The sequence below is a fragment of the Capsicum annuum genome, unplaced genomic scaffold (genome assembly GCF_002878395.1).
Source record: "Capsicum annuum cultivar UCD-10X-F1 unplaced genomic scaffold, UCD10Xv1.1 ctg1744, whole genome shotgun sequence".
In the NCBI taxonomy this organism is placed as follows: domain Eukaryota; kingdom Viridiplantae; phylum Streptophyta; class Magnoliopsida; order Solanales; family Solanaceae; genus Capsicum; species Capsicum annuum.
This window is the reverse complement of record NW_025823104.1, coordinates 437,267-453,464: the sequence shown is the minus strand read 5'-3', so window position 1 is coordinate 453,464 and position 16,198 is coordinate 437,267. Positions and strand designations below refer to the sequence as shown.

At 37.0% G+C, this 16,198-nt stretch overlaps 2 protein-coding genes across 2 annotated transcripts; both read left to right on the top strand.

Moving 5' to 3' along the window:
* The first annotated feature begins 192 nt into the window (after nucleotides 1-192).
* On the top strand, nucleotides 193-4,640 carry LOC124890440 (ATP-dependent Clp protease proteolytic subunit). The gene is made up of 3 exons (XM_047402290.1): nucleotides 193-263; nucleotides 1,075-1,368; nucleotides 1,995-4,640. The coding sequence occupies exons 1-3, from the start codon at nucleotides 193-195 to the stop codon at nucleotides 2,218-2,220; spliced, it is 591 nt and encodes a 196-aa protein (XP_047258246.1). The 3' UTR covers nucleotides 2,221-4,640.
* A 5,651-nt stretch (nucleotides 4,641-10,291) lies between these two features.
* On the top strand, nucleotides 10,292-11,017 carry LOC124890439 (uncharacterized mitochondrial protein AtMg00860-like). The gene has a single exon (XM_047402286.1). The coding sequence runs from the start codon at nucleotides 10,292-10,294 to the stop codon at nucleotides 11,015-11,017; it is 726 nt and encodes a 241-aa protein (XP_047258242.1).
* The last annotated feature ends 5,181 nt before the right edge of the window (nucleotides 11,018-16,198 follow it).

Sequence of the window (16,198 nt, the reverse complement as noted above, 5' to 3'; positions counted from 1 at the left end):
ACTTATTTATCATTAGAAAGACCTATTCGTAATAATTTGAGTTTATTCATTCTGTCTTTCTTTATGAATTTTTAGAATCTATGGATAAAATAAATACGATAAGAACCAATATGAATATTCTAAAGACAGTAAAAAAATTGTTACGTTTCCACCTCAAAGTGAAATATAGTATTTAGTTCTTTCTTTCATTTAATGCCTATTGGTGTTCCGAAAGTTCCCTTCCGAGGTCCTGGAGAGGCAAATCCACTTTGGGTTGACGTATAGTGCGACTTGTCAGATATATTGGGTCATATGGTATTTCCCCGTTCTCTCCCCCGATCGAGATATCCCCCGTTTCGCCCAAGAACGATAAAACGATAAATTGAATCATCAAAAATTTGGAGCGTGAAGTGCAATTAGATCCATTTTTGAGGGGATTCATATTACTATTATCAATTAGAATAATTTATGGTTGGCTTGGTTGGACTAAAAAAATGAAGTATCCAGGCTCCGTTTAGAAAAAACCCAATTGGATTGGTAAGATATCTATGATTGCTATTCATATTTTTTCTTTGTAATTTGTAAAGAGATCCTAATTGTCAAGCAAAGTTATCTCAACTTTAATAAATACTTGTATAAAATGAATTGAAAAAAAAAAAGAAATACAAAAAGAAATGGTAATGGGAGCATTTGTCCTATATGTACAAATCCAAATCGGGCGGATCTTTACCCGGAGTAGAGCATAAACCTAAAAAGATGAAACAGACCCATTCAGGAACAAGAAAATACCATCGCGGTTTGGATTAAATCTCGATGAAAGAATACATCAATGAGAAGTTAATTCGATAAGTTTAATGACCCTTTCTTATAACTTCTAATTTTATACTGGAAAATCGAAAATAGAAATATAAAAAAGGAGTCAAAACTCCTCTTTATTGAAAAATCGAAGAAAAGCCCTTTCATTAGAAGTAAGAAAGAACCTTTCTAGAAAAAAAGAAAGAGGACTGGAATCTATACATTGATTCACAATTTTTTTGAACCGTATGCATCAAAAGGTGCATGTACGGTTCCTAAGGAATACAATTTTACCCTAATCAACCGACTTTATCGAGAAAGATTACTTTTTTTAGGCCAAGGTATTAATAGCGAGATTTCGAATCAACTTATTGGTCTTATGGTATATCTCAGTATCGAGGATGAGACCAAAGAGCTGTATTTGTTTATAAACTCTCCTAGGGGCTGGGTAATACCTGGGGTGGCTATTTATGATACTATGCAATTTGTGCGACCAGATGTCAATACAGTATGCATGGGATTAGCCGCTTCAATGGGATCTTTTATCCTGGTCGGAGGAGAAATTACCAAACGTCTAGCATTCCCTCACGCTTGGCGCCAATGAGGTTTTTATTTGAGAGAAAAAAGAAGACTATGCCTTCGCCATATGAATACTAAGTAATAATAGCATGGCACTTCAAATTCGATATGAGAAATTTTTGTATTGTTTTTTTTTCAAAACATTAGATTCTGTATCGAGAGAGTAGTATGAGATAAGGGGTATTTCCGATTTTCTCTTATCTATCGGGAGTTCGGTTCAGCGTCACAAACTTTTTTGTTTTCATATCGTAGAGTTCTTAACAATATTTATGTTATGAAAGAGTACGAAAAAAAAAATATTTTTTCCTTATTTGATCGGATTAAAAAGAAACTTTGGGATTGCTGAATCACAGACAAAAAAAAGAAAAAAGAAACATATAAAGCAACGGAGCCATCATAGTATTTTTTAACTCCTCCGAAAGGAAGGATGGCAATTTGATTATTTACCCATTGGAGTCTGATAGATTCTATTTTTCTCTTTCTTCAATAGAAAGGAGGGGGGTCAATTTTCTTTTAGAGCCGTATGCACAAAAGATGCCTGTACGGTTGTTCAATTCTATCTTTTTTCTATTCTTTATCTTTCTTTTCTCTTTGCTTTATCATGCAAGATAGGAGAAGCTTTGATTTTGTTATATCATCAGGGTAATGATGCATCAACCTGCTAGTGGTTTTTATATGGCACAAGTAACCGAATGTGTCGTGGAAGCGGAAGAACTGCTGAAACTGCGTGAAACCCTCACAGGGGTTTATGTACAACGAACGGGCAAACCCTTCTGGGTTGTATCCGAAGATATGGAAAGAGATGTTTTTATGTCAGCAACAGAAGCACAAGCTTATGGAATTGTTGATCTTGTAGCGATTCAATGAAAATAACATGGATTTCGCGCAAATCACAGATTTGCGATTTTATCTTTGAATTGAATATTCTATTAAATTGAATATTCTATTAAATAGAAGTAATTCATCATCATTCGGTTAGGATCAATCTAAACCAACCCATCATATTATGTATACGATTCAACATGCCAACTATTAAACAACTTATTAGAAATACAAGACAGCCAATCAGAAATGTCACGAAATCCCCCGCTCTTCGGGGGTGCCCTCAGCGTCGAGGAACATGTACTAGGGTGTATGTGCGACTCGTTTAGATCATGAGCTGGCACAAAAGAAAGAAAATGACTTTTACAGTATCAATGATCAGTACCGGTGAATGGGATAGGATGGAAAAAGGAACTCCATTCATTATTAAAAAAAAACTCTATCATATCCCTCTATTGTGTATGAAGTTTATGGTTTCCGTTGGTGTAAATCCAATCACCTGAATTTAAGATGATAAGAAATTCTCCATTGGTAACAAATGGTTATCCATTAAGAGGAGGAAATCTTATTTTAAAAGCATAAAACATAAAGATTAGTTAGGCTCCCAATCTGGCAAGAACGGACTAAGAGGGTCAGCTACCCAGCAAACTTTCATAATTAAATACCGTTACTGTAGGTAGATCTGATTGTGAAAGACATATTACTGGATAATTCATGGGTAGAGCCAAAGCGTGTGAACTATACAAGTTCCCAATAACATCAATTAGTTGATTAAATATATATTAAATTAAAGTCTAAAGTAAAGGCTCCGGTGTATAGAGAAGACCTCACCGTTTAAGAAGTAACCATAGAAACGAAGGAACCCACTATTTCTTTTTTTATTTCTTTTATTTACTATATTTTTGATACCTAGGAAAATACAATTTCTTATTTCTTTCTTATTTCGCAGTGAAACACCTAAAAAAAAAAATAACAAAATCGTGGTCGGGAAGGTTAGAGTAGCCAAAGCCATTGGAATTTTTATTTTATACATTGGAAAAATCCGTTTTGTTATTAATAGACTAGGAAGGGGGAAAAGAATAACTGAAAGAAAGGTAATCAATTAGTTATTCGTCAAAGTTTCATTTATTCAATGACCAGAATTAAACGGGGATATATAGCTCGGAGACGTAGAACAAAAATTCGTTTATTTGCATCAAGCTTTCGAGGGGCTCATTCAAGGCTTACTAGAACTATTAATCAACAGAAAATAAGAGCTTTAGTTTCGGCTGATCGGGATAGGGGTAGGAAAAAGAGAGATTTTCGTCGTTTGTGGATCACTCGGATAAACGCAGCAATTCGCAAAGGGGGAGTCTCCCATAGTTATAGTAAATTAATACACAATCTGTACAATAGACGGTTGCTTCTTAACCGTAAAATACTTGCACAAATAGCTATATCAAATAGGAATTGTCTTTATATGATTTTGAACAAAATCAACCCGGAGTCTTTACCGGAGTCTTTACCGGAGGCTTTAAAAACTCCCTAGGCTCTCCTGAGAATAAATGGAGGTTTCTTCTACCGGACGAGTTAGAAATTAGTATGAGAAAATATGCTAAAGTAGTCAAAATGAATGAACACGTTCAATTCAATAAAAACAAATTTCGTTTTTTCCGATTCATTTGTTTCTTACGACACGATACTCAAATCTAGATTTGAGTGAATCTAGATTTGAGTAATTATGATTCAAGTAAAGAAAAAGTAAGCCTATTTATTTCGGGCTTTAAAACCAGTAGTTCTAGCGGTCAACTCGGTTCTTTCAAATTGTTTCTCATTATTGAGAAAAGGTAACAAAGATAAAATACGGGCTTGTTTTATAGCAAGAGTAATTAATCGTTGTTGTTTCAAGGTCAATCTATTCACGCGTCTTGATAATATTTTTCCTTGTTCACTAATAAATCGACTAATTAAACTCATGTTTCTATAATCAATTCGATCCCCCGATTGAATCGGGGGCAAACGCCTACGAAAAGATCGCTTGAATTTAAGAAAAGGTCGCTTGAATTTATCCATGGTTTGTTTGTTTAATTTATTCCTTATCCCTAAAATCCTATTTCTTAATTCTAATTCATTTTAAATCCACCCAAAATAAAATAGGATTTTTGAAAAATAGGATTTGTTTAGTTTCTATTTAAATATGTTATATATAATGTCATTTTTTCCCCTTCCTTGAAAGGGTAAGGCACAGGTACTTGGTTCGCTCTATTTTTTTATCTCCCCATGAATCGTATGTTTGTAACAATAGGGACAGAATTTTTTCAATTCTAATCGATTAGGCGTATTGTGCCGGTTCTTTTGAGTACTATATCTGGAAATACCTCTTGATACCTTATCAACACTGTTTCGGACACAACTAGTACATTCCAAAATCACCGTTACTCGGACATCTTTCCCCTTGGCCATGAACCTCCTTTGGATTTTTGATTTACTCAACTCTTCTATTTTCGATTCAAAACGAAGAAAGGATAAAATAGAAGTTACTAACTTGAAATCCAATTCTAAAAGTAAAAGATTAAAATTAAGAAAATAAAGTAATAGTAAAGCAAAGTCATAGTAAAATACAACGATTTTTCTAAAGTATATTGCAAATTTAAGTAATCATTTAAGTATTTTGTATAATACTCTCGCCCTAGACCCCCATTTTCTATTCTACCCCCATTCCTCTATGATTAATATTCAGTTAATTCGAACTTGAGCCCGAATGTTGAATCCACTTTTTTATTCTTTCTCTTTCCTCCCTTATTCTAAAAAGGGAAAAAAGAGAAAAGAGGGGGAGAGGGATTCATCACCAATATTTGATTGGATCTCTAATTTTCTTCATTCCTTCCCATGACAATAACCAGAATGAAAAAAAGGGGAATGTCAACGCATCCGGGAAAAAATGATTAATCTCTATCAATAGACCTGCTAAAGCCCCGAACCATAGCGTACTTAGTACTGGTGCCACAGAGAGAATTGACAATTGTTAATGTAAGTAAATATAGAATACACGTAATCCCACAGAAGGATTTCTTTTTATGAATTGTTCATTTTAAATATTCAATTTAAATAAGTCGTATCTTGCTCAGACCAATAAATAGAGCTGAGGTTATAGTTAAAGTCGCTAATAGAAAACCGAAATAACTAGTTATAGTAAGCATGAAGGGGCTAAATTTAATGAAATATGTTCTTTTTATACATATGTTTAAAAAGCACTTACCTAAGTTTCAAATTTTGCAAAATAAAAATAAAATAGGAGGGTAGACAAAAATCTCAATTGAAATTGGAAGAATAAGTTGAATGAAAAGTTTTTGATTCATCTATTATTATAGGCAGACAACACTAACAAAGATAAAGTGCCAGACATATAAAAGAAATTGATTCATCATCTGTAACATCTATCCATCCCGCAATTCCAATCAACCGATTCATTGAGTAACTCTTGGGTAAACTATTAAACTAATAAGAGCTGTATCGTCTAACTTCATTCAAAAATGAAACTTGAATTTTTATAGAATCAAAATAGAAATGATTTTAGAATTTGATCATTTCTTAGATTCTGTTGAATTGTATCGAATCCATTTTCGATTTTAAAGCGAACAGTTACCTTATAAAACTTTTTCTTTTTACTTTAATTTAAGTTTAACTCATTAGATTCAGTAATATATTAATTCACATAATATCTTGAATGATGGAGAAGAAGAAAAAGTTATCACACAATCGCTTGATAAAATCTTTTTTTTGGCCAACTAGATTCTAAAACTAGTAATTTCTATTAGGTTACACATTTTATCCTTCCACACTGCCCCATCCTTATAGCTAGATCAAGAAAGAACCTTTGGATCGAGATCCACAACAATGCATCACAACTATGAATTCCAATTTTCTATTTTTTCTTTCATAGAATATGATCTACTACTCTTATTTCTTACTCGACCATTAACTTCTTCTTTAAAAAAAGGATTCCAACAACAAAACGGCTTCCACAACTACGAAAAGAGAATTTCTATATCTCGCATCTACTTAAATTGTGGGAATATGAGAATGTCTTTCGTTGAATTGAAAGAATTTTCTATTGAATGGAAGATGGTTTTACATCAACAAGTAAAGGAAAAAAGAAATTATTTTAGTACTTACTTTTGATACTAATTCAAATTGCGTTGCTGTGTCAGAAGAAGGATAGCTATACTGATTCGGTATACTCTAAAGACGCCCTCGGTACAATATTGACGATCTCACAAAGATTAAATTTCAGTGAATTGTCATTTACTGATCTCATCTTTTACGGAATCGATCTTCTTTGACTGTACAAGAATATGTGGAGCTCAGCATGTCTGGAAGCACAGGAGAACGTTCGTTTGCTAATATTATTACCAGTATTCGATACTGGGTCATTCATAGCATTACTATACCTTCCCTATTCATTGCGGGTTGGTTATTTGTCAGCACCGATTTAGCTTACGATGTGTTTGGAATCCCTCGGCCAAACGAGTATTTTACAGAGAGCCGACAAGGAATTCCATTAATAACTGGCCGTTTTGATCCTTTGGAACAACTCGATGAATTTAGTAGATCGTTTTAGGAGGCCCTAATGACTATAGATCGAACCTATCCAATTTTTACAGTACGATGGTTGGCTGTTCACGGCCTAGCTGTACCTACCGTCTTTTTTTTGGGATCAATATCAGCAATGCAGTTCATCCAACGATAAACTTAATCCGAATTATAGAGCTACGACACAATCAAACCCGAACGAACAAAATGTTGAATTGAATCGTACCAGTCTCTACTGGGGGTTATTACTCATTTAGTTCACGTCATTAATAAGCTCAAATTTAGGTTTTCTAGTTTTTAATTGTTGATTCTTAGTTTCATTACTTGGTTCTAGAACTAATTAACATGCTAGTACATTCTTACTAGGTTGTCAATTAGTCCTTTTGAATTCCTTTGTTCGTGTCCATGTTTAGTTGGGTGGTTTTATTCGTTTGAATACGTTGTAACTTCTTAAGCCCGTCGAGAATTCCTTGAGTTTCAAACAAGAATCCACTCCGGACAAGACCTTTACTCATATCTTAAGGATTCACGGTTACTAGCCAATCTACAACATTTGTGGAGCTCAAGTGTGAGTGAATCGAGAGAGTGTGAGTGAGGAGAGGTTTAACACTAACTTCTTTGCTGATTGTGTAGGTAACACCTTGACATGGAAGGAATCACATCCCAAAGTGGGGGTATTACTGAACAAGACACTATGAAGGCCACACTTGAGGCCATTACCAGAAGTTTAGAGAGGTTGAACACGGAAATTGAGGCAATGAGGGGAGATTTGACTATGATAAGTGGGAGATTGGAGCAAGTGGAGAGTCAAAGGAACTCTCGTACATCCACTCCTCATCATATTCCTTCAAATGGGAATGAAAGAACATCATCCACAACTATCTCACCAGAAACATTGCACCAAATAATGAATCCACTTCTAGCCCCACTAAATGCCACAAATCATACCACTACTTTCCCTTCAAACCAAGAAGTGAATAGACCACGCCATTCCCAAACTCCTCCAATTACACAAGAAGGATGTAGCCATCCATTACCTCCACAAAATCTGAATGTACCTTACCAAACTCCACCAAATCAAAGACCACCACCTCCACAAATCCCAATGCCTTCAAATCAGATTCCAAATTACCAAAACTGACTAGCTCACTTTGAGGAACATGGTATAGAGGAGTATGACGGATATGGAGCCTTTGATGATGCTTACATGAGAGAGGAGGAGCTAAGAAGGAGCCGTGTTGATCCAAGGAGGTACCAAGGGTATGGAGAAAGGGGAAATCGACACCAAGAAAGAGACGTAGGCATCAATACCATCAAATTGAGCTTACCTATTTAAGGGTGAAAGTGAACCTGAGTCCTACTTAGCATGGGAATCAGCTTGTGACAAAGTTTTCCAAGTTAATGATATCTCGGAAGAAAAGAAAAGTTGTTATGCCATAGCTCATTTTGAGGGTTATGCCAACACTTGGTGGGAGTACGTCAAGCATTTTGGTGATGAATTAGTTGATGGGCATCTACCACCCTGGTTTTGGTTAAGGTACTTAATGAGGCAATAGTACCTTCCCGAGAGTTATCGCCATGAATTGCTTGCTAGATTGTACAACTTGCGTCAAGGCAATAAAAGTGTGATGGCATATTATGATGAGTTTCAATAGCTCATGTTGAAGCTTTATCATCGTGGGGAACAAATCAGTCATGACATCATCCAGTTCAAGTGTGGGTTGAACAAAGAGATCTCTACTCATTTGACACTTCACAAATTTGATACCGTTGAAGGTATTTTCCAAGTGGATCTTGAGATTGAAAGAGAGCTTAAAGAGAGGTCTTCGCTCAAGGCAAGGGGAAAATCCATCTCGGGTTGGCCTAGAAGCAAGGACGTGGTTCAATCCTCTTTGGGTTGGCCCAAAAACAAGGACCAACCCGTCACTACAAGGCTTTCCGAGCCTAAAACAGTCCACAAAATTCCTCTAAAATAAGAAGTTCACAAGTTTCCAAACCCAAAAGGATTCAAATATTTTAAGTGCCAAGGTTAGGGACATAAATCCAATGAATAAAAATGTCCAAATCAACGCAACGTGATACTGCGGGAAGGGAGATTGTATTACCTTGGTGAGGAGGTGGGTCTTGAAAAAGAGGAGGATAAGGCCGAGCCTAAAGATGGAGAGGAAATTGGAAATAGGCCACTTGATGATGATGATGATGGTGAAGTTATTTACCCACAAGAAGGGGAGTGTGTTGTTCCAAACTTTGTAGTTAGACGTGCTATGATTAGTAAGGCAATAGACGACCCTAGCCAAAGGGAAAATTTATTCCATATTAAATACCTTGTAAAGAGGGGAATGTGTGCACTTTGGTGATTGATAGTGGTAGTTGTGCGAATGTCGTTAGTGTCGCTATGGTGAACTTTCTAAAATTACCAACTACAGTTCATACTAGCCCTTACAAGTTGCAATGGTTGAACGAATGCGGTGAATTGAAGGTTATGAGGCAATGTGTGATACGGTTTAAGGTAGGGAACTACCAAGACGAAATGCTTTATGATGTGATAACAATGCAAGTATGTCATTTGTTGTTAGGTAGACCTTGGCAATTATGATAGGTCTACCAAACATGATGGGAGGACCAACCTATATTCACTTGAGAAGGATGGTTGAAAGGTCACTCTTTATCCTCTTTTGCCATCACAAGTGAATGAATTACATCAAAAGATGAGGGAGTTGAAGGAGAAGGGAAAGAAACCCGAAAATAGTGAAAGGAAGGGGAAAAACGTTGGTGGGGCAGTAGGGATTTCTGGGACTGCCTCAACATCAAATGGGCAAGAAAACATGGTGATGTTGGCTTGAAAGAAGGAGCTCTTCTTGGATTATGATGTGGACACGCCTATGCTTCTTTTGGCTCATTGTTTTAATACTAACCCCACTAATTCTTCTATTTCTCCTTTGATTTCTTATGTGTTGCAGGATTATGAAAATGTATTTCCCAAAGGACTTCCACAAGGATTGCCCCCACTTCGGGGAATTGAGCATCAAATTGACGTTGTGTTGCTCACAATTGCCAAATTAGTCGGCTTACAGAAGCAACCCTACGGACACCAAAGAATTGCAGCATCAAGTTGAGGAACTCCTCAACAAATGGTATATCAAGGAGAGCATGAGTCTGTGCGCAGTTTTGGTGCTACTGGTGCCTAAGAAAGACGGAACATGGCATATGTGTGTGGACTTCTGAGCCATCAATAAGATTACGGTAAAATATCATTAGGCTAGATGATATGCTTGATGAATTAAATGGTTCGTGTTTATTTTCCAAGATTGATTTAAGGAGTGACTAACACCAAATAAGAATGCAACCCGGTGATGAATGAAAAACCGCCTTCAAGACTAAATTTGGTCTCTATGAATGGATGGTTATGCCATTCAGCCTAACAAATGCTCCAAGTACTTTCATGAGGCTAATGAATCATGTGATGAAGCCATTTATTGGAAAGTTTGTTGTTGTTTACTTTGATGATATCTTGGTCTATAGTAAGTCAATTGATGAGCATGTGATGCATTTACAATGTGTGTTTGATGTCCTTAGAAAGGAAAGGTTGTATGTAAATCTGGAGAAGTGCTCTTTTGGTGTTAATGAAGTTGTTTTCTTGGGTTTTGTTGTTAGTTTAAGAGGGGTTGAAGTGGATGAATCAAAGATAGATGCTACAAAAAATTGGCCAACCCCGCAAACCATTAGAGAAGTAAGAAACTTCCACAGGTTAGCTAGTTTCTATAGAAAGTTTGTCAAAAGATTCAGCACCATAGCCGCTCCTTTGACCACGGTCATTCAAAAAGACCAACCCTTCAAGTGGGATGAAGAGCAAGCTAAGGCTTTTGAAACCTTGAAAGCTATTCTTGTTTCCACGCCTTTATTACAATTGCCCAACTTTGATAAGACATTCGAAGTTGAGTGCGATGCTAGTAAAGTGGGCATAGGGGCTGTTTTGATGCAAGATTTAAAACTCATTGCTTATTTTAGTAAAAAGCTCAAAGGATCAAATCTAAACTACTCCACGTACGATCTAGAGTTGTATGCCTTGATTCAAGCTTTGGCCACTTGGCAGCACTATTTATGGCCCAAGGAGTTCATGATCCAAACGAACCGTGAATCCTTAAAGCATCTTCGGGTACAAGACAAGCTTAACAAGCGGCATGCAAAATCGATTGAGTTTCTTGAAACCTTCCCTTATGTTATTCAATACAAAAAAGATAAGGACAACATAGTAGCCGGCTTTGTCTAGAAAACATGTTCTTGTGTCAACATTATCTTCAAAATTAATGGGTTTTGAGAGTTTGAAAGAATTGTATCCCGAGGACCCTCACTTTTCTCCTATCTTTAGGGAATACGAAGAAATGGCTAGGGAAAAGTGGGATTCGGCCAGGGGTTCAAATCCCTATGCCAAGTTTGATGGATACTTATTTAAAGGTAGATGATTGTGTGTACCCTCCAGTTCTTAGAGAGAGTTATTTGTGAGGGAAGCACACAATGGTGGTCTAATGGGTCACTTTGGGATCAAAAAGACCCTTGGAATATTGGAGGAGCAATTCCATAGGCCAAAAATGCACAAGGATGTGGCCAAGATTTGTGGCCAATGCATAGATTGCAAAGGAGCCAAATCGCGACTCCTACCTCATGGGTTGTACACCCCGCTGCCCACTCCTTTACGCCCTTGGCTTGATATATCTATGGTTTTCATGTTAGGGTTGTCTAGGACAAGACGAGGTCGAGACAGTATCTTTGTTGTGGTCGATCGGTTTTCTAAGATGGCACACTTTATTCCATGCTTTAAATGTGATGATGCACATAGTGTGGCCTCTTTGTTTGTTGATAATTTTGTCAAGTTGCATGGTGTTTCGAGGACCATTGTGAGTGATAGGGACTCTAAGTTCCTAAGTCACTTTTGGAAATCCATGTAGGGTAGGCTTGGAACCAAGTTGTTATTCTCTACATCTTGCCACCCACAAACTGATGGTCAAACGGAAGTAGTAAATAGGACTTTGGGTTCTATGCTACGTTCCATGGTAAAGGGAAAATTGACTTATTGGGAGGAACACCTACCATTGATTGAGTTTGCATATAACCTTGTCATACACTCAAGTATGGGAATGACTCCCTTTGAGTGCATATATGGCTTCAACCCCTTACCCCTTTGGATTTAACTCCTTTGCCTAGTGATATTATGATTAGCTTAGATGGAAGCAAGCGGACAGATTCGATGAAGAAGTTACATGAGAAGGTGCGGCTTCGACTTGAGAAGAAAAATCAAGACATTGCAAGGAGAGTCAACAAGGGGAGAAAGAAACTCATTCTTGAACCAGGAGATTGGGTGTGGGTTCATCTTAGAAAGGATAGGTTTACATCTCAAAGAAAGTCCAAATTGATGCCAAGAGGCGATGGTCCATTCCAAGTACTTGAATGGATCAATGATAATGCCTACAAGATTTACCTTCCCCCGGAATACCAAGTGCACAACACTTTCAATGTCTGTGATTTTTCTCTAGTGGATGCGGTTGAGGATGACCAAATGCTGAATTTGAGGTCAAATTTCTCTCAAGATGGAGAGGATGATACCGGTGTACAAAGCTGTCCAATACATTCTCGACCATTCACACGAAGCCAAGCTCGGGAGTTACCAAAACTACAAGCCATGTTTATGCAAATGGCTGCGTGTGAGTTGGTACTTGATCCGCCAAAGAGCTTCAACGTTTTTAAGTGTGAAAATGAGCCTTGAAGTGTAATAAATTACACTCTAAGGGCACCCCATGACTGAAGGGTAGGAAGCTCATTTGTCCTTCATTTTGTGTGTAATATAAATAGATGCTATTAGGGTTATTTTCAGCACTTAGTTCATTCTTCATATTTCACAACAACAAGTCTTGTAACATTGAATATTTCTCTCTCTTGTTCTTGAGATTAAAGCCTGAAATCTGTCCAACAAGTGTAGTCACACTTGTGTTGTTTCTTGGCTAGAAACTTGAGATCTTGAGGTTCATGAGTAAGAACTTGATACTGAAATCTTTTGGTCTTAGGGTCCTTTCATCAAGTTAGGGTTCATAGAATCTAAGATATCTTTGTGTCAAGTTACTATCTTTCATTTTGTACTCTTGAAACTTTGCAGTAACTTAGTGAAGCCGTGTGGGGCTGATTTTTGATTCACTATAGTTACTGCCATTTGTTGTTCTTGTTGTTAACATTGTACTCTTTGTAATCTATCATCTTGTGTTGTTGAACCATTGTTTAATGTTATTGTTATCTTCTTGTTCTCCTTGTGTAGCTACTGTTTTGGTGTTGTTATTCCTTCAAAATTTCGTGATTGTTACTGACTTCACATATTAGAGTTGTTATCATCAAGCTCTCGGACTTGTAGTGTGTTTGGACTGATTTTGTGGCAGATTTGATATGCTCCAAGTTAGTAGTGTATCATTAACCTTAAGAGTGAACCGCTAACCAACTGCACTAAAAGCTATAGCTGGTAGAGAGAGGCGCAACCCACCCTTTATAGGCCCTGAACCGTATGGGGCACGAACCGGACCCACACCTCCAACTAAGGCCAACCTGAGATAGGTGTCCACCCGTTGGGCGCCATCATTCCCCCATTCTTTGGGAAAGGTTCATCCTCGAACCTGCGCATAGTGTAAGCGGGATTCGAACCCATGACCTTCGCTCTGATACCAAACCTTAAGAGTGAACCGCTAACCAACTGCACTAAAAGCTATAGTTGATAGAGAGAGGCGCAACCCACCCTTTATAGGCCCTGAACCATACGGGGCACGAACCCGACCCACACCCCCAACCAAGGCCAACCTGAGATAGGTGTCCACCCTTTGGGTGCCATCACTTAGCCTAAAACAACTTCAACCAACCAAAAATCAGCCACCAAACATGCCTAAATCATAAGGTTTAATTTTGGATCTAGCACAAAAGCTTCAAACACCATGTTCATGGAGGTTCTTAGCTCAAACTCAACCAAACTTCAATCTAAAAGTTGATCTAGACTTCCTATGTGCTAGAGAGAAAGGATCTAGCACTAGAAACCTTCAAAACACAACAAAAACTTGTAGATCTAACTTGGAAAATTCGGATCTACAACAAACACACAACACAACACACAATTTTTTTTGGGTATTTTCTGATTTTTGACTCTTTTTTGATGAGATTTTCTATATAAGAACACTAAAACCAAGATTTTAGGATGTTGGAACAACCCTAACCAAGGCTTTGATACCAAATTATAGCCTAAATACTAAGAAATCACAAAATTTGGGGTTCAACAAACACTTTCCAGCAAACACAACTAAAGAAAAAAACACACAAAGAAAGGGGGAGAAGGTGAAGATTGCTTAAGATGAAAAGATAGTAAAGTGACCCTTACTTCCACAAGTGAATAGCACTAGAAGGTGTATCAAACCTTCAAACACACATCACCATGTAAGTTCAAACCACTCTCTTAGGTGACCCAAAGGAAACACTCTTCCCCAAGCACACCTTTCTTGCCAATTATCCAAGACAAATGAAAACCCTAACTTTCAAGTGTTCAAGGACCACTTTTCAGATTCTACTCTCTCTCTACAAAGCTAAAACTACAATATAGAAGTAGGTTCAATGTCATCAAAAGTCTAATGAAAAGAGAAGTAAAATGCCTATTTATACTATTACATGAATAAAGACTCAAATGCCCTTAATGAGGCCCTAAAAGAGGCGCCTCTTGAGTGTGGACTTTAAGTGTGAAAAGTCCACCAAAACCCTTCCAATAGATGCCCATGAGGTGTAGAAGAGTATTTCCTTCAATGCACTTCTTCAAAAATCAGCAAGTAACCTCCTTTTGTCGGAAGCATTACACCTTCACACGCCTTCAATTGTATGAACAATGATTGAATTTGGTGCAATTCCTTGGCTTGGTTACGTGTAAAAGGTCTTGAGGACTTTTCACTTGCATAACAATATTAAAGAAGTATCATTCTAATAGTTCCCATATGATTTGGTGAACCTGGTTCTAAATTTGAATTTTGAGGAGGAGCCCATAACCAATTTAGATAGACAAAATTGGAAGTGAAGATCATAGAGAATATTTTTGGTGATAAATGGACAGGTTGAGGAGGTTAAATGGGAGATAGAGTCAAACATCCAGAGCATATATGATACGAGCCAAAGGACCATTATAGCTTTTGATGACATCATTCGAGGCCCATACATGAAGATTTAAGCTTTGGTCATATTGAGGGTACAAGGACATGCAAGGAGGACTCATTTTGAAATAACAATAGAGCAAAACCATGTTTGGAAGATTGCTTGGGACTTGTGTTGATGCCTACCAAAGGGTTCCAAAAGGTTTCACATTTTGAAGCTTGAAGAAGAAGGGACCCACGAAGCATTAGTGGGGTGGCCTTGGGGTATAAACACTCATTAAGGGTGTTTTAGTCTTTTTTGTGCCATTTTTTTACACTCCATAGGAGCCCTTAAGGGTATTTTGGTATTTATGTAATAAGGTATAAATAGACTCTTTAGGCTTCTTTTCTCATTAGTTGATTATTGATATTTGAAAGACTTCTTCTTCTCTCTTTGAAAGTGTAGTGTAGGGCTTTGAAAAGCCAAGTAGAGTAGGGCTTGGAGAAGCCATTATTGATCTTTGCTTAGAAATGGTGGTTGTAAGGTGGAGTTGATTCTCTTAGTGGTCACCGTAAGAGTTTGGTGTTGTAATTATGGGTCTTAAGGGTCTTATATTTGATACACAGTTTGGTTCCTATTTCTTGTAATCTCGTATGTCAAACTATCTGTCTTACTTTATTGCATTTGTTTGTTCTCTTATTTCTCTTGGTCTTCATCTCTTTAGGTCATTCTTCTATCATTTAGTATCAAAGCAAGGTTTGATTTTGTTTCAACAACATCAATCTTGGGATTGTTATCTTGAAAATAAAAAAAAAGTGAAAAAGAAAAAAAAGTTACTATTCACGTTTTAAGGATTTTTTCAATTTTTGAGACTTTATTTTTGTGTATTTTGTGTGTTTATAGTGTTAGATCCTTATTCCTAACACTAGAAGAAGTGTAGAAAATCGAAAATCTTACAAAAAAAGTTATAAATCTCGTTTTGTGTGTTGGGGCATATTTTGATACTTAGATCTACTTTATTTTGGTGTGTTTTGTGAGTTTCTAGTGATAGATCCTTGTTCCCTAGCACTAATATGTCTAGATCTAAGATTTGAGCTAAATCGGAGGTGTTTTGAATCATCCACCATTGTTGAGCTTGTGTTTGAAGCTATTTGAGGGTGGGTCACGTTTTGTACTATTGTGGTTGTGACATTTTTGGGCTGATTTTGTGATATTTGTGTTTGGGTTGGCAAAGAGACCTTAGATCTTCAAGAAAATTTAAATTTGGAGGTCATTTGCCTTGTGGTCAACATTGGTCAACACTTTAATGTTCTTG

What these genes read in the sequence shown, in the direction of transcription:
- LOC124890439 (XM_047402286.1), top strand. Translation starts at nt 10,292, where the DNA reads ATGCATTTACAATGTGTGTTTGATGTCCTTAGAAAGGAAAGGTTGTAT.
- LOC124890440 (XM_047402290.1), top strand. Translation starts at nt 193, where the DNA reads ATGCCTATTGGTGTTCCGAAAGTTCCCTTCCGAGGTCCTGGAGAGGCA. An exon ending in CCACTTTGGGTTGACGTATA is followed by an intron (nt 264 to 1,074) that starts GTGCGACTTGTC and finishes TTTTACCCTAAT; the next exon opens with CAACCGACTTTATCGAGAAA. An exon ending in CTAGCATTCCCTCACGCTTG is followed by an intron (nt 1,369 to 1,994) that starts GCGCCAATGAGG and finishes TTATATCATCAG; the next exon opens with GGTAATGATGCATCAACCTG.